Here is a 21,899-nt window from a genome sequence, read left to right as displayed (position 1 = left end):
AAAAAAAAAAAAAAAAAAAAAAGATTTTGATTAGATTAAATGAATTTTGACATTATTACCAAATGAAAGATGCACACAATAAAGCAAAAAAAAAAAAAAACTACAATTTCATCATAAAACTATCCTAAACTCATTTTCAGTTTTAGGATATCATATATATGCATTATATAACCAAATAACTATGTATGTATCTGTGTAATTTTATTTTCAAAAAAAACAAATTAGATGATATCAGTTCTTCTTTTTTTTTTTTGGGTACAAAAATCATCAATCTTAAATCAAATAGAAGAGTTTGTCTGTATATAACGTGGTCAAAACTTTTTATAAATTTAGTTCTCTTCCGAAATGTACCTCTCTACGTGTGGGTTTGAATTAAGTTTGGTCAAATCATAAACAACGAAGAAATAGGTTACCATTTGAATAAAGATTAAATGAATATACTCTTCACGTTATTGCAAAAAAAACACACAAAAAACATGAATCTTACGTGGCACTTGTCTACTGGTCAGAACAACAAGAAAAGCCCATAGGCCCACAAAAAGATCCAGATATAATAAAATAAATAAATAAAAAACTCGGTCAAAAAAAGCCACGTCAAATCGAACTCCGATCCGTAGGAACCGGTTCGTTAGCGAATGGTATAAATACAAACACCAAACTCGTCGCACCCTTTCGAGTCTCTTTACTCCTCTCTTTCTTATTCACCGGAGTAACCCAAAAAAGGAAAAAACACAAAAATAATAAAAAGGAAAATATAAAATAAAAAAATCTTCCCCTTAAATTTTTTTTTTTGTAAAACCACACAAACTTGGAAGAATCAATCTCTCTGCCTCTCTCTCAAACCAAAAAAAAAAAAAAAACCTAGAAGTCATCAAGAGACGCTATGGCGGCGGCGGTTGCATCTGGAATTGCCCCGACGACTGCCATGGTTGATCAGGTTCCTAATCAACCGCCCGTTGCTGCTGCTCCTGCTCCTCCCGCGGCGGCTCCCTTCCCTGCTGTGAATCAGGTTGCTGCGGTTGCGGCTGTTGCTGTCGCTGCGGAAGCGTTGCAAACGCATCCAAACTCGTCGCTGTACGTCGGAGATTTAGATCCGAGTATCAATGAGGCACATCTGTTTGATCTGTTTAGTTCAGTCGCTACTGTTCAGACAGTTAGGGTTTGTCGTGATTCGACTAGTCGCTCTCTTGGTTACGCTTACGTCAATTTCTCTAACCCTGAGGATGGTAAACAATTATATAATCCCTCTTTTATTTTTATATTCACTTTTGAGGAATTTAATATTATTATTATGGATTACGACACGACAGGATTGTAATGTATATATTGTTCATGTGTTTTGCTTTTGTTCTTAATTATTTGGTGTTTTGTTATTATAATAAATTTGTGTTTTTTTGGTTGCTTGGATCAGCGAGTCAAGCGATGGAGAGTCTCAACTACACTCCGGTAAAAGACAGGCCTATAAGGATCATGCTCTCGAACCGTGATCCGAGCACTAGGTTGAGTGGAAAAGGCAACGTGTTCATCAAGAACCTTGATGCATCTATCGATAACAAAGCCTTGTATGATACTTTCTCGATTTTCGGGACTATTCTCTCTTGCAAGGTTGCAATGGACGTGGTGGGTCGTTCGAAAGGGTATGGCTTTGTCCAGTTTGAGAAAGAGGAAGCCGCTCAGGCTGCTATTGACAAGCTTAACGGCATGCTGCTTAATGACAAGCAAGTCTTTGTTGGCTATTTTGTCCGCCGTCAGGACAGGTCCCGTAGTGAGAGCGGTGCGGTGCCTCGTTTCACTAACGTTTATGTCAAGAACCTCCCTAAAGAGATCACTGATGATGAGCTTAAGAAGACGTTTGGGAAGTATGGTGAGATCTCTAGTGCGGTTGTGATGAAGGACCAGAGTGGGGTATCGAGGTGTTTCGGGTTTGTGAACTTTGAGAGCCCTGAAGCTGCTGCGGTTGCGGTTCAGAAGATGAACGGTATTAGCCTCGGAGAGGATGTGTTGTTTGTTGGTAGGGCTCAGAAGAAGTCGGAGAGGGAAGAGGAATTGAGGAGGAAGTTTGAGCAAGAGAGGCTTAGCAGGATTGAGAAATTGCAAGGATCCAATCTGTATCTGAAAAACCTTGATGATAGTGTGAATGATGAGAAGCTCAAGGAGATGTTCTCTGAGTACGGGAATGTGACCTCTTGCAAGGTTTTGTCATTATCACAAAATGATATTCATTAGTCTATTCTGCATAACATTGAACGAAAACGTTTTGTTATATTTTTAGGTTATGATGACCGCTCAAGGTTTGAGCAGAGGGTTTGGGTTTGTTGCTTATTCTAATCCTGAAGAAGCTTTAAGAGCTGTAAGTTTCCAACTAAATTTACAATCTTTTAATATATATACAATGTTCATCGGGGGATGCTTAACGATTATTTATATGCAGTTGAATGAGATGCAAGGGAAGATGATTGGAAGGAAACCTCTTTACATTGCATTGGCTCAGCGCAAGGAAGAGAGACGTGCGCACCTCCAGGTTCTTAATTACCTCTCTCTTTGAACTATAGATTGTAGATTGCACCCTTGTGATGACACTGATTTTCAAACTCTTTAATTTATATACCTTTTTCAGAGTCTGTTTACTCACATCAGATCACCTGGGACCATGTCGCCAATTCCATCACCAATGCCTGGGTTTCACCATCACCCACCAGGAGGGCCAATGTCGGGACCACACCATCCAGTGTTCATAGGACAGAACGGTCAAGGTCTGGTGCCGTCACAGCCTATGGGGTATGGGTACAACCTTCAGTTCATGGCTGGGGTGCGTCCAGGTGCAGGCCAGGCCAACTTCATGATGCCTTTCCCTTTTCAAAGGCAAACTCAGCCTGGTCCCCATGTTGGGTTCAGGCGTGGTCCTCCTGGTAACATGCAACAGCACTTCCAGCAACAACAAGTAAAGTTTTATCATAAGTTCTTATATGTCTATTAGCAAGTTTGTTATCTTAAAACAATCATACGAACTTGAATTTGTTGGTATTCATTATATATCTTTGGAAATGTCAGATGCTGCAGCAAAACCCAAGCTCGGGAATGAGATACATGAGAGGCGATGGCAACAGGAGGAACGGGATGGAAGCATCTGCTCCTCAAGGCATCCCTTTGCCATTGAATGCATCTGCAATCTCTCACAATGCTCCTCAACACCCGCACAAGCCTGCTATCATCCCCATTTCTAAGCTCACATCGGAATTGGCTTCGGCTAGCCCCGAGGACCACCCACAGGTTTGTCCTTTCTCGTATCTCATTCTGGCCATTGCATTAGAAATAGATTTGTTAACTATATTATTGCATTGTGGATTCTTGACAGATGCTTGGGGAAAATCTTTACCCACTTGTGGAGCAGCATGAGCCAGTTCATGCAGCTAAAGTTACTGGTATGTTGCTGGAGATGGATCAAGCAGAGATCTTGCACCTTCTTGAGTCACCTGAAGCTCTTAAGGCCAAAGTCTCTGAGGCTCTGGCTGTTCTCAGGCTCTCTGCAAATCCACCACCAGTTGGGTCATCGGTCGATGACCAGTTTGCTCTCTCTTCAACTGAGTGAACTTACAGTTTACTCAAGACAATATTCATTTGGCTTTTTTAGACAGTTGCTTTAAAACCTTTTAGGAACTCCTTAACTAGTTTTTTTTTTCTCTCTCTCCTTTGCAACTTCTCTTTGATAGGTTTGTTTTGAGTTTTTTACTCTTAGCATTAAGACAGTACCTTTTTCTAGTTTCGTTTGGAGTCTACTTAATGAGTTAAAACTCTTTTGCATCTCTAAATCGTTTCTTTTTACATTTTGCATCATCTAACAATCTGCAGCCTGGTTAAACATAGTAATTAATACCTCTGATCACATGAAATCTGGATGTACCTCCTCGTCCACTATCTGGCATTCCGTACTCATCTCCATTACTGCTTTGTCCCATTCTCCTACATCATCATCCTTCAAGCCTTTTTGGCCACCAAATCGTGGTGGTGCCTGGCGTTCACCTTCGTCATCGATCAAGTAGGCCTCCCATTTTGAAGCTGGCTTAGTAACTCTTTCTGACTCTGACTCTAGATTTCTCTGTTCTATGTCCTCCTTCCTCATCATTACTTCATCTGCAACACATTCTTATTGAAAGCATCTCTTAGTTAACAAAAAAAAACCATTCATGCTTTCTACCAGAACAGTGTCTGACTGAATACACACTACACAACATTCGTAGCGGCTTTACCTGAATCCCTCTTCCCGGAACAAAAATCTGGCTTTTTGACGCTGCGTCTAGACAAGGGAGGCTTGAAAAGGCCAGAACCATCTCTCTTCTTCCCTCCTCCTGTCACCGATGGTGATGATCCACCAGGACTAGAATATTTGATCAGCTTTGGCCTTTTGAACATGTCGTTGGGCATCTCAGTCACAATCTTAACATCTACAACAAAATTTCAAAACAATTTCACTCTATATATACAAAACATGTCCAATTAACACAACTGATTACTACATCGATTTAGACTCACCATCTTCTTCTTCTCCAGTTAATCTCCGGCAATCATTTGACAAATCACAATCGAGATACTCACTCCAATCAGATCGCTTCTTCTCACGAACATCTAAAACCTCCTCACCATCAACCTCGCCTTTAACATCAACCTCCGAACACGAGTCTACAATAGCAAGTGCCTCGTCATCGCTAACTTTGCGAGACATGTTAAACGATTGGACGAAGAAACGAAGATCCTTAGCCTTAAAACCCTGAGCAAACACTTTTTTCACTGATTGCTTCTGATTACAAACCACACAAACCCACTTGTTGCTGCTCTTCTTCTTCTGCTTCACCTACGAATCCCCAAAACCAAAATCCCTAAAAAAAAACTAACCAGTATACGCAAAATTAACAGAGATAGAGAAGAAGAAGAAGAAGAAAGAGACGAGAGAGTTTGAACCTGCATCGTTGAACACTCGAAACATTGTAGAGCGATGAAGACTGTACTCGCCATCTTCGTCTTCGTCTTCTCTCTAGGGATTTCGATTTTGTGTGTTTTTATTAAAATGGATTTTCAATTTTTTTTTGTTCTAGCGCCAATTTGGCGAAATTTTGTACCGGGTTTGGTTTAATAGATTCGGTTTGATATGTTGGCGATTTCCAGATTATTTTGTACCGGATTCGGTTGAGCTCCCGCGTTTTGTACAGTTAACCCTAAAATCCCAAATCCTAAGATTTTCGTGAAGAAGATTGATGGCGCAAGAGAAGCACATAGAGAAGGTGCTTTTTAGTGCCGAAGTAATAGCGGAGCGGGTGGGTCAGCTTGGATCCGAGATTACTTCTGATTTCTCCGGTGAATCGGAATCGCCTGTATTCGTCGGTGTAGCTACTGGTGCTTGCGTCTTCTTGGCCGATCTCGTTAGGCGAGTGGACTTGCCTATCGCTATCGATTTCATTAGAGCTGAGTCTTATGGATCTGGTACTGTCTCTAGTGGAACTCCCAGGATTTCATTTGACTTGAAGCTTGACCTCACGGACAAGCATGTAGTCTTGGTAATCTCCTTCCCCTTCATGTACAATTATGTATGTGTTATGTGTTCTGATTCATATGGATTTTAAAAAGTTTTTGAGTCTTTTACTGAAATTAAAGTCTTATCTATGGAGTTTTTAACATTTAAAGAAGACTTGCAAATTGTGATGTGAATAGCATTTTATTTTTAGACAGTAGACTACTCCGATGTTTTGATTTGATGATAGTATTGTTAATCTTGGAAATTTTACTGCCTCTTTAGATCACCAGCTTATTTGTTTTCTTAAAGGTTGAGGACATTGTGGATACCGGCAATACACTCAACGGCTTGATCGAGCACTTGAAAGCGAAAAAGGCATCATCTGTTTCAGTTTGCACTCTACTAGACAAGCCATCGAGAAGAAAGGTTCATTTTAAGCTGGTTGGAAAGGGCAAATTCTACATTGGTTTTGAAGTAAGCTGTCTCTTGTTTCTCTCCGTTCAAATATGCATTTTATTATGATGCTTTCGGATCTTATTAAATTATTATGGCTATGCTTGGCTAAACCATGGTAGACAGAAGTATTTGTTGGTGTTAGGATAGGAACTAGCCTCACTTAAGAATATATATTTTATGGCTTTGTGTTGAGCATGCGTTGTTGTATCTTTTGAATATGCGCAGTGTCCAGATGAATTTGCCGTGGGCTATGGCATGGACTTTGCAGAACAATACCGCAACCTATCTTACATTGGCGTATTGAAGCCTGAATATTACATGAATTGAAAAAAGTCAGTTCAAGGAGCTCATACTTCTAAAATATGACTGGGCAACACCAAAGTCATGACATCTTTTATAACGTGCCCCTGTATTTCTGTTCAAAGCAGTACCAAAGTTATTCTACACTTTGATAACAGTGATTCTGATGTAAAAGCTAATGCAATTTGGTGTATATGTTATATTATGATTAATGAATTTCTTGAGAAAGAGCTTCACACAATTCATATTTCCTTAAATCTTTTAATAATAGAAAATCATAGAGCGATACCATACATTCAAGAAATTGATGCAAACAAACAAATAATAAGTAGGTTTCCTTTTTCATTTACTTCCAGGTGAGCAAAGGAAGAGAGTTCTTGGCCGGAGGAACAACTTGTCCATCAGCATCATACAATATAACACCGGAGAAATCTGGAAGCTGGCATTTTCCTCCCATGAGAATGTTCTTCTGCCACAACGGACCTCGTCTCTGATCCCCGCTCAAGAGCATGCTCGGTTCACCTTCGTTTGGCTCATAAATACCACCATTGTTCATCATCATCATAGTCCTGTCGTTTTGGAGATGTATAACAGGTTCATGATACCCAGAGCCATAACATGCAGTCCAACGAAAAAGTTTCCTCTTCGAACGAGAAGCAAGGCTAGCCAAACGGATGCTTGCGGAGGCTAAACCCATCTTGAATATTGTAAGGGGCTTTGTGCCAGATGGTGGAACGGTGGTATCCATTGGATGTGGTCTAAAAGGCAAGATTGTTGGTGTTGCAGCTCAAGGGTTTGTGGGTTGATGATACTGTCTTTGAGCTCAAGGGTTTATGTATGAGTCTGGTTTGCGTAAAAGTCCAAATGGAAATGGAGTGGTTCGCCAATGGAGAGGTCAGTGAGAACTGAAAACCTTCTAGTTTATGGTTCAGGTGCTTCTGTGGTTTGGTTGATTGATTAGTTTGACTTTGACCTTCACCTGTCTGATTCTGACTTCTGGATCTCATGGTGAGCTTTATTATGAAACCCATTAGGCCCAAATCGTATCTTCGTCTTCATGATGCAACCTGAAGTAGTTTTGAACAAAAATCTCACAAATTGCCCCACTTATCTCCGCCGCCGACCTACAAGAAACTCGGAGAAACCTAACCGGCGGATTCATATCAGAAGATACCTAACCATGCGTCTTCACTCAGCAATTACTCTCCGAAACTTCTTCACCAGAAAGCCTCTCCGAATCCCTCAGAATCTAAGCATTATATCTTCTCCGGTCACCATAAACTCGCTAGCCGATGTCTCAGGTCCTTCACCGTCTCACTATTCGAAATCAAGTCTCTCAGAAGCATCATCTACTAGCTCACGAATATTCCGTATCCCAAACGCTTCATTCTCCAAGTCCTTCCTCGAGAATCAGAGGAGTTTCAGCACCGACTCTAGCAGCGGCGGCGGCTCACCGCCAGATTTGAACAAGGTAGTGGACGAGATCAACCTCAAGTTCGCTGAAGCTCGTGAGGAGATCGAAATGGCGATGGATTCGAAGGAGACGGTTTACTTCAACGAAGAAGCAGAGTGCGCGAGAGCCGCCGTAACTGAGGTTTTGGAGATGTTTGAAGGTTTGCTCAGAAAGGTAACAGAGAAAGAGAAGGCTTCTCTGCAGCGATCCATGGGACTCAAGATCGAACAGCTCAAAGCTGAGCTTCAACAGCTTAACGAATGATCGATTGAGGTCAGCTTGGTCACCGAGCCATTGTTTATCATATCTGTGTGGTATCCTTGCATTGTCCCTAAGCCTCTATTGTTCTTTTCTGGATTAGAGAATAGAGCAATGAAACAATTTCTTGTTATAAGTTCAGTGAGCTTCTTTGTGTGTTTTGATCTTTACATAGATACATCTTTTCTATAAAGGAACAACAAGCTTCTTTTGGAGGAAACATTTACTCATAATAATACAGTCTCAAAATTTCAAATACAAAACTCATTGTACAACATGTAAAAAGATTTGTGAATTTTGTCACTGACTCTCAAACTTGAACCAGTCCCAGTTAGCATAAATTTCTTCATCCTTGCCCTGAGGGAAACTGCTTGTGATTGGAGGTCGATCAGAAATCGGGATTGTAGCTACTGAAGGCATCTTTTCTCTATACTTCTTTGCCATCTCTTCAGCCTCTGTAAACACTTTCTGCATTGACAAAATCGCGGTATATGAAATGGCGTTTTAGTGATTGGTATTAAGAGGATAAGTTATGTGCATAGATTAAAAGATTTGCTAGCTATACCTCTTTGTTTGAGATAAGCAAACCCGGTTCGCTTTCAAGATCTGCAATGCTGTATAAAAGACAATAGAAGAAAATGGTTATAGTTGTTACTCAGGACCGGTCAATTTTGCAATTTGCGTTTCTATTCAAGGTTTAACCTGAGAGAGATCTTGTCTGGAAATAGAGATTTCACAACCAGAACCCTCACGCTTTCGTCTACCTGAAGCACATCGCTTACCGATCCAATTCTTCTGCGAGTTATGTTTGATATGTGTAGCAGTCCACTGTGGAAACATGTATTAGCAAACGGAATGAATACAAAAACTATAATCACTGAGAAGAAGGACAAATTTAAGAAAGCAATAGATAGAACAGAAGAAGGACAAATTTAAGAAAGCAATAGATAGAACTAACCTTCTGCTACTATCCCCGAGTTTGACTTGAGCTCCATATGGTAAGATTTTGGCAACTGTTCCTTCTAAGAGTGTTCCTTCTTTAAGGTACAGCTTCTCCTGAGACATTATGCGATAGATCATTAGTCTCGTTGGGTTTTTCTTATAAAGAGAAGACAAAAGGGAAACTAACCCAGGCTACTTTTTCACTCAGTATCAAGTCGTTTTTGTCTTCGTTCAATCGCGTAATCTGCACAAAAAGTCTACGACCCACCTGAAACACGGAAAAAAGCCTGAGAAAACGCAGAACCATGAAACCAAAAAGCCTACTGCGATTCAGCAGAAAACAAAAGTGTTACAGTGGAAGAAGAAACTCTTGCTTTACGTTTTCCTTCAACTCGGTGAAACTGTTCACTTTCTTCACCAGTTCTTGCTTCGGAATAAAAGCCCTCAACCCCTGAAATTAAACCAATATAGAGATACACTTAGTCTTGAGGTATGGAATCTAAGCACATTGGAATCCCAAAATCAAGATGAACATTTAAGTACCTCAATTCTGGTGAGAAGCCCTCCTGTATTCCACTCTGTAATCTTAACTTCAATAGGCTCATTAAGTTGCTTAATCTGCCACAGAACAATTTCACTCTTCATTAGAAGATCCTTATAGATAGTACCTCAGCATCTAAACAATACAAAACACTTCAAAACCAAAGAACAGACTTTGAATCCAGAGAATGAAGTAAAAAATCAAGGAACAAGAAAAGAACCTGCCTCACACGATGCCAAGCGATTCTCCGAAAATAACGTCTAGAAGAAAGCAAAGGCCTACCACTCAACGTCCTCCCTAAAACCTCGGCGAAAACAACCGTCCCAATCTCCACAACCGGCCTACCTTGCTTAGCAAATTCCGCAATCTCAACACCACCATCATCATCACCATCCTTAACAATCCCCATTTTCCCATTAACCAAAAACTCTTCAGCATCATACTTCAAATCACACAACAAGTAATCCAACTCTTTATCATACAAAGGAAGTATCTCTTTCGTCAACATAGTTCCCAACATATCCGCACCTATACTCACATCAAGCTTATTCTCATTACCCGAAACCACAACACCAACCACAAAATCACCTTGTTTAGGATCGTAATACTCTACACTGACTCTACCCGTCTCCTCCTCCTCCTCCTCGGATGCTTCTTCCGACTCATCTCCTTCGACTCCTTCTTCTTCTTCTTCCGGTTTGAAGAATTTCAAAAACGGCTCAAGGATCTCGTCATCGTCAGCTTTACCATTTTCCTTCTCATTCTCTGATTTCGGTACAGGACTCGGCTTGTTCAATAGCTCAAGCTCCTCCTCCTCTTCCTCCTCCGCAACGATTCCTCCGTTTTTAACACCGTCTCGTGAGCAAAATCTAATCCCATAAGCTCCACGAACAGCGAAATCGCGACAAATTGCGAAACTGCGAAACCGAAAAGGGGTTAGGGTTTCGGAAAATCGAAACTGCCAAGCTTTCTCCGATGCTTTAAAATTGATACATTCTCTCACATCACCACCGGAGCTACGAATCGACGACGACGACGACGACGAAGCAGTGAGTATAGGAAGAAGAGACTTACATGGCTGACTGAGAAGCGTTTGCATTTTTTTTTTTTCTTCTTCTTTTTCTTCTCTTATCTTCAAACGGTTCTTTTTATCTTTCTTTTCTCCACTTTTATCAGAATTGTCCTCTTTCTTATGGAAATTTATCAATTGAGATACGAAGTTTTAAATGTGACAATGAAACCCACTCAGGCGACAGCTAAGAAAGAAGCCCAAACATACAAATGATAATGGACCTAATTAAATTGTGTGGTTAGATGTTAAATAATAATAGACCCGTCGTTCCTAAATGGACCGTCGCATTTATTAAACTCATGTTATTTATTAATAATAACGTTTTTAAATAATGCGGTCGGCGCGATACGATTTAATGCATAACGACGTCTCTAGACTGTATTAATCTAAAGTTGGTATGTACGAACATTTTAATGAACACTCCTTTGGTTTATATCTAAAGAAACCATATTCTAATTCTAACCAAGCAAACAAAACCCATCATACCATCTAAAGTTGGTATGTACGAAAATTTATTATTAAAACATATTTTGATTGATATTCAAATTCGAATAAAAACCAAAACCATAACAAATAATCCATATTTATTTCCAATATGATATTTTAAATCATATCTATAGTTTATCCTTAAAACTACTTTTTAATTTAAATCATTATCATCTATCGAATTATTTATTAAACAAATGTACATAAGCAGATATAATTTGTGTAAAATATGTCGTGATAATATCTGTGAAATAAAATAAAATAATACTAATAAGGTTTGCTTTACATACTAAAGCTTAAAAGCCCCCAAAAGAAAAAACAAAATTAAAAACTCGAACAAAAACTGTATACATATGTATTCAAAAACTGTTTTGTATCTTGTAAACACACAAAAAAAAATGTTCTCAACTCAACTAAAAAACACCTAATGGTAAAATCCTTTAAAAATGAATAAAACTTAATAATGTACGAGGAAATTACTCTATGGCTTATACATCGTTTGCGTCGGCCAATAAAAAACAATATATTCGCATTCAATTTCAATATACAAAATTTCAGAAAGTTTTTTTAAAAATTAAATGAAAAAGAAGTTTTGTTCATATATACATTTTGGATTTGGATCATAGTGAAAACTAATAAACACTAGACAACGATTAGACAAACTGCATAATTTCAAATCCCCATTATTAAAAAAAGTGGGGATGAGATGATGCTTCATATGTACTAGTACTTTGTTTATATGATGATCAAAGTTCTAACCTGACGACAACCCATCAGCACGGCAAAATAATAACTTCGATTTTAATTTAAATAATTGTGACTATCATGAAAGCTCTATATACAAATAAAAACTCACCGATCGGGTATTCTGATTAATCGCCGCTTCGCCACCTATCAGAAATGAAATAATTAATTATGCGTACTCAATGTTTAACTAATCAGTGAGTCATTGTCAATCGTAGCTTAAAAAAATAAAATAAAACTATATATAAAAAAACTCAAATCAATAATTTAGAGGTGATTTACTTAAATATTATCTAAATTAGTAATATTACGAGAATCTACAAACAAAAATTTTATTATTAGAATATTTTGGATATTTTCAAAATAACCAACGTACTCTTGTTTTATGTTACCGGAAAAAACGTAATTATAAAAATATTATTGTCACGTCAGACGCTACATTAAAAACGCTACGTGTAACAATAACTCAGTCATAACGCGTTACAAAGGTATGTTGCAGCTGAGTTATAGGTATATTCCGGCTGAGTTATAGAAAAAAACATTTGAGTCAGACCGGACGGCTGAGATAGAGCATAACTCAGCCAAGCGTTACGGCTGACTTATCAAAATCTGGCTCACTTATCAAAATTTGGCTGAGTTAGAGCATAACTCAGCCAAGCGTTACAGCTGACTTATCAAAATCTGGCTGAGTTATGCTCTAACTCAGCCGTCCTTACGGCTGAGTTTTCACCCGATGGTTGAGTTGTTAAAATTTTGGCTGAGTTATCACTACGACACGGCTGAGTTATCACTACGACACGACTGATTTATCACTACGACTAGCTGAGTTATCGCACAACTCAGCCGTGATAGGCTGAGTTATCGTACAACGCAGCCGTGATAGGCTGACTTATCGTACAACTCAGCCGTGATAGGCTGACTTATTGTACAACTCAGCCATTCGACGGCTGACTTAGTAGCAAAAGATTAATTACTAGAATGTTATTCAGTTACAGCTGAATTAGTAGCAAAAGATTAATTACTAGAATGTTATTCAGTTACTGGAGCTTGTTCTTGAAGACTACGGATTGGACGCGTTTAGCCATGAGCTAAAGCTGAGCTACATGTTCTCGAACAAGGCACTAAAACTAATGGCGCATGATACTCCACCAGCTTTTGTCTCCAATGATCGACAGTTGCAATGTTTTTTGGGGCTATGGAAAACCGATCAGCTACGTCTCTGTGTAGAGTTTTCGGCGAAAGAGTCTACAGAAACTAGTAGAGCTAGAGGAAGGATGATTCAGCCAAGCAGTGAATCGAAATTAGAATCTACATACGAAGTGTACGGTGGGGGATTTGAAGGCACTTGTTTTGATTATGGTAAGATCGTTGACAAAGAAAACCAAGAAGAAGAAGAAGTTGTCAAAGTAGCATATGACGAAGAAGAAGACGATGAATTTTCAAGACGTTTTGATTTTTTCGACGACTCCGATGGTGAGTCATCTGATGACGAGTAATTTTCTGTATTGGGCGAGCCTCGGAGTAAAGAAGAGGAAGACCCACCTACTCTGCCTCCTCAGAAGAAAGCTCATAAAGATGATAATTTTGCCGGATCGAAGATGAATCCGGAGGCTATTAGGTTGGAGGTGTCAACGCTAAAAATTGTTGTAGGACAAAGATACAAAAGCAAAAAGGAGTTCAGGAATCACGTGAAACTTATTTCGGTTAGGGATTGATTTGATTTTAATGTACCAGTATCAAATCCGAGACAGGTGGTTTTTAGGTGCTTGGTTGAAGGATGTCTTTGGAGAGTTCGTGCATCTGTACAAGGGGATGACCCGAATTTTCATGTTCGTCTATACGATTCGGAACACACATGTTCTGTGAGGGAACGTTCTATTAGATCCCGCCAATCAACAGCTGATGTATTGGCAGGTCTATACAGGGACTATCTTGGTTATCTTGGTCTGGATGTTAAACCTAAAAGTGTCGGAGTCATTTTCAATAAGCAATTTAGTTTAAAGGTAATAAATATTGATAATAATGGCTGACTTATATGTATTTATAGGCTGAGTTATTTACATGTTACAGCTGATTTATTGATTATTTACGGCTGACTTATTCGAATGTATCGGCTGAGTTATCTATATTTTATGGCTGATTTATTAATTTGTTTGGTGTCAACAGATGGGTTATTGGAAGGCATATCGAATGCTGCTGAATGCAAGGCTGATCGATCAGGGAAATCTTGAGGATAGTTTTAACGAGTTGCCTTCTTACATATACAAGTTAAGAAGGGAAAATTCGTTTACAGTCACGCGTCTTCAAATAGATGATGAAGACAAATTCAAATATGTTTTTATTGCTTTTGGTGCGAGTATTGCTGGGTTTGCTTTCATGCGCAAAGTTGTTGTTGTTGACGGAACGTTTCTCCATGGTAGTTACAAAGGGACGCTTCTACCAGCCCTAGCTCAGGATGGTAACTTTCAAATTTTCCCATTAGCTTTCGCTGTTGTTGACACTGAAAATGATGAGTCTTGGCGTTGGTTTTTTACACAACTCAAAGTTGCCATTCCTGACGAAAAGGATCTTGCGATAATCTCCAACAGGCATAAGTCAATAGGGAAAGCGATTGGTCAAGTGTAACCGTTGGCTTTGCGTGGAATTTGCACTTACCATTTGTATAAGAACATTTTGGTGAAGTTCAAAGGAAAACATTTGTTCCCTCTGGTGAAAAAAGCGGCAAGGTGTTTTAGGCTGTCTGATTTTAATGAGACTTTCAATGAGATTGAATCACATCATCCCGAACTACATGGATACCTCCAACGAGATGGTGTCCGAATGTGGGCGCGTGTTCATTTCATGGGTGAAAGGTACAATCTAATGACAATGAATATTGCAGAATCAATGAACCATGCACTATCAAATGCTAGAAGTCTTCCCATAGTTCGACTGCTAGAATCGATACGGAATATGATGACCAGATGGTTTTCTGAACGGAGAGAGGATGAGAAATCGCAGCTAACAACGCTCACTCGAGCTGTTGAGAAACTGTTACAGGTAAGTCTACATAACTCAGCCATAACAGCTTTCATATATTAGCCGTAACTGTTTCCATATATCAACCAATACCATTATAGTTTCCATAACTCAGCCATAATTGTTTTCATAACTCAGCCGTCATTTTTTTTCATAATTCAGCCTAAAACGATTTTTTTTTGTTCTACTCCCTACTAGGACCCTGTCACCGCAGCAAGACTTATGGAGGTACTAACGATTGATGATGTACGTGTGCAAGTGAGATATGGATCATCTTTGCATGTTGTAAATTTGGAACTAAAAAAATGCACATGCCGTCGTTTCGACCAAGAGAAAATACCATGTATCCATGCAATCACAGCTGCAGAGCATATGGATGTGTCTCGTATATCCATGTGCGATCCGAAATTTAGGAGTGTCGATTTGGTTAACGGATGGGCTGGTTCAATCATGCCTCGAGATGAATCATTCCCTGCTCCTGAAGCTGTGGATAATCAGAACTGCTTGCCTCCGATTGTTGTGAACCAGCCAGGAAGGACCAAGAAGCGTAGGATTTAATCATCTTTGGAAGTTGCCATTGAAAATAAACTCCCTAGGAAGCAACCAGCATGTTCGCGATGTAAGCAAGTTGGGTACAATGTGAAAACTTGTCGGATGTAGTTAGGGAGATGTGTTTTATTTTGTGTAATAACTCACCGTCAAGTCGTGTAAACCAGTCGTTTGCTCTCAGATTGTTCATAACTCAACCGTCAAGTCATATATATCAGCTATCTACTTTCAGATTATTTCGTGTGATAACTCAGCTATTACTTACTATAACTCAGCCATCAACGAGACCTTTCGTTTTCCCGTGAAACTATAACTGAGCTGTTAAGCAATATTTTGGCGGGAAACCGTAAGTTAACCTAATAAACGCGACCTTTCTTTTAATAACTCAGCCATTATAGATTGTTCATTTTGATAACTCAGCCGTTATTCACTACTCAGCCATCACGAGAATCAACGTTACCTTTCGTTTTCCTGTAAAACTATAACTCAGCCGTTACTTTATTATAATTCAGCCTCAAAGTGAGAGTAGATACTAAAATGTGGAAGCATAAAAGGTGGATACATAGCACATATTAAGGTAAAACTGGAAATCACTGCTGGAAATCCTAAAGGATCTTAGAGACTTTGAGGGACAACCACAAAAGGTAACAGTTTTTGCATTTGCTTTCATAGTCTCCATAGCGGAGAGAATGGAAACCATAATCCAAACAACATATCACAGCACAAGCGGGTGAAGGGAGTAACGGGCTGTCAGGATAGCGATGGGAGGCTGCGTATGAGTTTTTCCGGGCCGTCTTATAACGAGATAACTCAAACAGAAAATCATTACCGGTTACCATGGCAACCAAAGACATCAGAGGATAATGATGTGCATCAAACAGCTGGAGGTAATGGACGACAATAACCTCATTCCCTTGACAAATACTCAGCATCGGCCGGTACAATACGACTGAGAATATCAATCCCACGATGGATATCTCTATCCTCAGCCACAACCCTTAGCCCTTCGTAGTAAATGGCAATGGGGTTGCCGACGTCAAAGCATTTGACGAAGAAAGGCATGTACCGCCCTTCAATTTGGAGGCCACCATTAGGGGCACTGGATGTGTTGATTTGTGATGGATCAGTACAAAGGCAATAGATAGCCGCTGTCTTTAGAACTTCTTTATTGTATACTGCATTTTTTCCCCTACGACCAGCCCTTAGAATAGAACCAAGTGACCACCATCGATCTTCTGCAGCAAGGGAAACGATTTTTATGAAAACATCGTCGGGGAGATCTGGCATCTTGGGTGCTCGAGCGGACATAGGGCTCGAGCGGAGCTTCTTGGGTGCTCGAGCGGACATATTATTTGGTTGGACAGAATACAAGAAAGTTATTTGGAAGATGACTTTAATGAGTTAATACATATAGCAGCCAGAGAATGAGTCAGTAGGTACAGACATATTGTTTCTTGTGATAACTCAGCCAAAACTTTACTTTAAATCAGCCGTGACATGACTCGGCGAGACCTTTCGTTTTTCCTTAAATACCATAATTCAGCCATCACATGATTCGACTTTACTTTTCGTTTTTCCAACTATAACTCAGCCGCTTAGCAATATTTTGGCGGGAAAACATAAGTTAACCTAATAATAGACGTGACCTTTCGTTTTCCTATTGTTTAAATTTTAAGTTATAATAATTGTAATATTCAATTGTTGGAATAATACTTTTACAAAAAAAAAATCTAAATTCAAATATTAATTATTTAATTATTTTGATAATATATTGTAAAAAAGCTCACTTTATAAATTTATTATCGTGTGGATCTGAACCGACCAAACCGTACCAAACCGGAAAACTAATTTTTGTGGTATCACTTTTTGTGATATCGAGTGACGTTTTAATATCTCATAACTCAACTGTAACTTAACCGTAAATCAGCCATAATTTTGAAAATAGACAAATCAAAGTTTTACAAATCCAAGTACAATTCCTACCAAAAGAAATCCAAATGTTTTACATATCATAGTACAATTCTTACCAAAAGAAACGAAACGAAGGACGTAATTCTTTCTTATTTAACCTTACTCATAAAATCAGGTGCCTCATCGTAGATTTATGCTGTCATTTTAACCCGTATAGCTTGGATATTTTGATCATATATGCCATCGAAAGTCAAACCAAGCGCTTGACATTCTACAAACTTTAGAGCGTACACGCCACAGTCACTAACCTGTACGTTTTGAGGGACCTTGGAGACATTCTTCCTCCTGAAACTGAACTGACTGAAAGTAGGTGTACGCCATTTGTCAGGAACGTTCTCTTTCATCATTGCTGGAATCATCCACGCAAACGCCCTACAAGCATTCATCATTCTAATATCACTGTCTTTGTTTGCTTGACCCACGATGCTATCATAGCAATCAATATGCCTTCTGATGAGATCCACGTGCAGCGCCACCCAGTGATTGCCTCCAATTTGTGGAGCATTATACAGGTGATCCACATCTTCTATCCACTTCAAATTAGTCGGTTGATCTGAAGGTATCAAACCTTTAACTAACTCTTCGTAACAGTTGCCATTGAATTTAAACAGTTTGGGTTTCATCTCGAACTGAGCATAGTCACGAACCATCGTTCTGGTGAACCATCGTTCTGGTGAACCACGGGTCTACAACTCCAATGCGTTTGTTGTGATATGGAATGGATCTCGGTTGTACCTAATACTGAGGAGTCTCATAAACGCGCCCATGTGCTGTAAAACAGAAAACTGAGTAAAGAACAGCAACTCAACCATAATGTAATATAAGTCAGTCGTAAACAATAACAAATCAGCTATTATGTATTATAACTCCGCCGCCAACACTAACAACTCAGTCATTATGTATTATATCTCAGCCGTAAACATTATTACTCAGCCGTCAAGTCAGTATATCTCAGCCGTAAACATAATAACTCAGACATCAAGTTAAACTTACTTCATCAAACAGCCACCCAAATGTATCATGCTTCACTGGCCAGTTCTTTCTTTCAGTGATGAGAGTCCTATAGAATTCAATATTTGGTGTTGACTTGCCTAATGGTGTATCCCTAAGAAACAAATAAGGACAGGTTAATATAATGTTAACAAGCTGTGATTAACAAGGGTCTAAAGGGTCATACTCGGATGTCTTTAGGTACTCCAAAGGTTTTTTCAACTTGATCAGATCAACANGTTTCATCTCGAACTGAGCATAGTCACGAACCATCGTTCTGGTGAACCATCGTTCTGGTGAACCACGGGTCTACAACTCCAATGCGTTTGTTGTGATATGGAATGGATCTCGGTTGTACCTAATACTGAGGAGTCTCATAAACGCGCCCATGTGCTGTAAAACAGAAAACTGAGTAAAGAACAGCAACTCAACCATAATGTAATATAAGTCAGTCGTAAACAATAACAAATCAGCTATTATGTATTATAACTCCGCCGCCAACACTAACAACTCAGTCATTATGTATTATATCTCAGCCGTAAACATTATTACTCAGCCGTCAAGTCAGTATATCTCAGCCGTAAACATAATAACTCAGACATCAAGTTAAACTTACTTCATCAAACAGCCACCCAAATGTATCATGCTTCACTGGCCAGTTCTTTCTTTCAGTGATGAGAGTCCTATAGAATTCAATATTTGGTGTTGACTTGCCTAATGGTGTATCCCTAAGAAACAAATAAGGACAGGTTAATATAATGTTAACAAGCTGTGATTAACAAGGGTCTAAAGGGTCATACTCGGCTGTCTTTAGGTACTCCAAAGGTTTTTTCAACTTGATCAGATCAACCGGTGCCAGAGGATCATATATTCCAGCTCCAGGTACAGAGTTCTTCCTCATGCACGTCAGTCCGTTGTCTCCAATATAAGGAAAAATTCTCGCTTGTGTAGCTTGTTGTGTATTCAATGCACTTCCATCCGGGGACAACTTAACACTCTCCAGCCTTAAAGCTTTAATTCTATCAAGCANTCTGGTGAACCACGGGTCTACAACTCCAATGCGTTTGTTGTGATATGGAATGGATCTCGGTTGTACCTAATACTGAGGAGTCTCATAAACGCGCCCATGTGCTGTAAAACAGAAAACTGAGTAAAGAACAGCAACTCAACCATAATGTAATATAAGTCAGTCGTAAACAATAACAAATCAGCTATTATGTATTATAACTCCGCCGCCAACACTAACAACTCAGTCATTATGTATTATATCTCAGCCGTAAACATTATTACTCAGCCGTCAAGTCAGTATATCTCAGCCGTAAACATAATAACTCAGACATCAAGTTAAACTTACTTCATCAAACAGCCACCCAAATGTATCATGCTTCACTGGCCAGTTCTTTCTTTCAGTGATGAGAGTCCTATAGAATTCAATATTTGGTGTTGACTTGCCTAATGGTGTATCCCTAAGAAACAAATAAGGACAGGTTAATATAATGTTAACAAGCTGTGATTAACAAGGGTCTAAAGGGTCATACTCGGATGTCTTTAGGTACTCCAAAGGTTTTTTCAACTTGATCAGATCAACCGGTGCCAGAGGATCATATATTCCAGCTCCAGGTACAGAGTTCTTCCTCATGCACGTCAGTCCGTTGTCTCCAATATAAGGAAAAATTCTCGCTTGTGTAGCTTGTTGTGTATTCAATGCACTTCCATCCGGGGACAACTTAACACTCTCCAGCCTTAAAGCTTTAATTCTATCAAGCATAATCTTTTCCTCCTCATCATCCTCAGATTCAGGTTCAAGGACATCGTTTTCAGCCATTAACTCGGCTGTCATATCACATATACTGCTGTCAGCAGCGTTGGCACCAGCGTTTGCATCAGCTTTTGCACCAGCTTCGGCTTCTCCCTCATTCAAAACAGGTTCTACAAATTGCAACGGCTTCACGGCAGTAGGCTTAGTAGTCTTTCTACCTCTTCTCTTTTGCGGATTATCTCCAACTTTCTTTTCCGCCAACTCTTTGACCTTCTTTGCCGCCAACTCTTTGGCCTTCTTTGCAGCCGCCGCCTCATATTTGGCCTTCTTTGCTGCAACCTCTTTGGCCTTCTTTGCATCTAATTCTTTGTCCTTCTTTGCATCTTTGGCATTTTTCCACGTGTTCAGCCGTTGATTTGGTTTCATAGCAGTTGGAGACTTCTCAACAAAATTAAGAGGATCATCTTTATCAAACTCTTTATTCAGATTCCTACTGAACCCAGCCAACCCACTGCCATCTACCTGTATGACATAGCGAACATAATTCAGATAATGATAACTCAACCTAAACATCCTAGAAAATCAGCCATAAAATTAAGATAAATCAGACATTATCGGAGGACTGTTGACAGAGTAGTTTTCTTGCTTTTTTCCTGGAATGACTGGTGGACCTTTTGGTGTCTGTAGATTTTCCCGAAGGTTTATTGGTAATAGGCTCGTTATTTTGAAATTTGAACACGCATCATAAGTGTTTTGGTCAGTTTGCCCAACACCCATGGAAAGCACGAGCTCTTTCATCTGTTTGAGTTCACTCTCAACAAATCCAAATCTGGTATCAATCCTTTCATTCATCCTCTTTTCAATTCTGTCTCCAATCTTATTCTCCAGATCCAGAGCAATGTTTTTTTCAAAAGTGTCAAACCTTGAGGTTAAATTAGACACCAAGTCAACGATAGTTGCAACCGACCCATCTTCTCCAGCATCTTCCTCCTCACTAGCACACTGAAACAAATACATAAACCGTCGTAAACAAGCTAACAAAAGATTACATATAATATAAACACACTATACACCATATCACTTACCTTTATTCCTTTCTTCTTCTTCTTCCTCTTCTGTGCAGCTCCTTCACCAGATTCACCACCCTGACTGTTTGAAACGTCCACCTTCTGGACTGTCTGCTTTTTTTCGAGAGGAGATTCAGACTCAACATTTGTTTTAGCTTCTCGCTTTTTCTTCTTATCACTCCCCTTAACATCCCAAAAACCTTTTACAAACTTACCCTCATGTATGTCTTGGATCAAGTGCAGGGTCAGCTTCTTGACCTGGCCACGTATGAAATAGCTCGCTTACATCATCCTTCAGAACCATTTTAGTCAAACGCAGCTGTTACATAAGAGATTATGAAACCCATCAGTAAGTTTTAACTCAGCCATCACTAAAACATAAATTAGTCAACACAAAACATTAACTCAGCCATCACTAAGTCATACCTCAGTCGTGACTTAAAAACCTTACCTCACCAAGCACTTTGATCTCTTCAGCAATTACGGTTTCTAGCGTTGAACGTGTACGGTTTCCACCCCATTGAAGCAACGGTATGCCACCATTTTTTTATTTTGTTGCATTCCCAAACCGATCTCCAAAGCATTTGATGGACTCATACGCCCAAGCCTGTAACACGGGTGTAAAACCACTCAAGGTGTACGACTTTCCCGTAGGTTTCAACATCTTTATAGAATCAACAAGAGCTTCAAATGCTGACCGACCCCACGAATAAGTCTTCATGGCTTCATCATCAAAAACTCTTTTCGCACTTTCATATGGAATTCTAGAGTTATGATGCAAACCATA

General features: G+C 39.4%; 6 protein-coding genes across 7 annotated transcripts; 3 read left to right on the top strand and 3 right to left on the bottom strand.

The window, feature by feature from the left end:
* Window positions 695–3,803, top strand: LOC104701836 (polyadenylate-binding protein 5-like). The gene is made up of 7 exons (XM_010417584.2): window positions 695–1,226; window positions 1,412–2,193; window positions 2,273–2,350; window positions 2,432–2,521; window positions 2,618–2,941; window positions 3,052–3,270; window positions 3,356–3,803. The coding sequence occupies exons 1-7, from the start codon at window positions 884–886 to the stop codon at window positions 3,587–3,589; spliced, it is 2,070 nt and encodes a 689-aa protein (XP_010415886.1). The 5' UTR covers window positions 695–883; the 3' UTR covers window positions 3,590–3,803.
* Window positions 3,782–5,058, bottom strand: LOC104701835 (UPF0544 protein C5orf45 homolog). 2 transcript variants are annotated; one of them, XM_010417582.1, is made up of 4 exons: window positions 4,957–5,058; window positions 4,531–4,849; window positions 4,248–4,442; window positions 3,782–4,143 (listed from the first exon to the last, which is right to left on the bottom strand). In XM_010417582.1, exons 1-4 carry the CDS (start codon window positions 5,008–5,010, stop codon window positions 3,881–3,883), a joined length of 831 nt encoding a protein of 276 aa, XP_010415884.1. In that variant the 5' UTR covers window positions 5,011–5,058; the 3' UTR covers window positions 3,782–3,880. The 2 variants fall into 2 exon arrangements, with proteins under 2 accessions (XP_010415884.1, XP_010415885.1); XM_010417583.1 differs by having other exon boundaries at window positions 3,782–4,131.
* LOC104701833 (hypoxanthine-guanine phosphoribosyltransferase) lies at window positions 5,232–6,503 on the top strand. The gene is made up of 3 exons (XM_010417580.2): window positions 5,232–5,549; window positions 5,816–5,980; window positions 6,188–6,503. The coding sequence occupies exons 1-3, from the start codon at window positions 5,250–5,252 to the stop codon at window positions 6,287–6,289; spliced, it is 567 nt and encodes a 188-aa protein (XP_010415882.1). The 5' UTR covers window positions 5,232–5,249; the 3' UTR covers window positions 6,290–6,503.
* LOC104701834 lies at window positions 6,495–7,289 on the bottom strand. Its single transcript, XM_010417581.2, has one exon. It carries the CDS (start codon window positions 7,008–7,010, stop codon window positions 6,609–6,611), a length of 402 nt encoding a protein of 133 aa, XP_010415883.1. The 5' UTR covers window positions 7,011–7,289; the 3' UTR covers window positions 6,495–6,608.
* LOC104701831 lies at window positions 7,297–8,193 on the top strand. Its single transcript, XM_010417577.2, has one exon. It carries the CDS (start codon window positions 7,320–7,322, stop codon window positions 7,977–7,979), a length of 660 nt encoding a protein of 219 aa, XP_010415879.2. The 5' UTR covers window positions 7,297–7,319; the 3' UTR covers window positions 7,980–8,193.
* On the bottom strand, window positions 8,124–10,592 carry LOC104701832. The gene is made up of 8 exons (XM_010417578.2): window positions 9,677–10,592; window positions 9,459–9,533; window positions 9,295–9,366; window positions 9,103–9,183; window positions 8,932–9,029; window positions 8,676–8,801; window positions 8,539–8,587; window positions 8,124–8,441 (listed from the first exon to the last, which is right to left on the bottom strand). Exons 1-8 carry the CDS (start codon window positions 10,553–10,555, stop codon window positions 8,274–8,276), a joined length of 1,548 nt encoding a protein of 515 aa, XP_010415880.1. The 5' UTR covers window positions 10,556–10,592; the 3' UTR covers window positions 8,124–8,273.

Source organism: Camelina sativa, chromosome 7 (genome assembly GCF_000633955.1).
Source record: "Camelina sativa cultivar DH55 chromosome 7, Cs, whole genome shotgun sequence".
Taxonomy (NCBI): Eukaryota; Viridiplantae; Streptophyta; class Magnoliopsida; order Brassicales; family Brassicaceae; genus Camelina; species Camelina sativa.
This window is presented reverse-complemented; position numbering and strand designations above follow the sequence as displayed.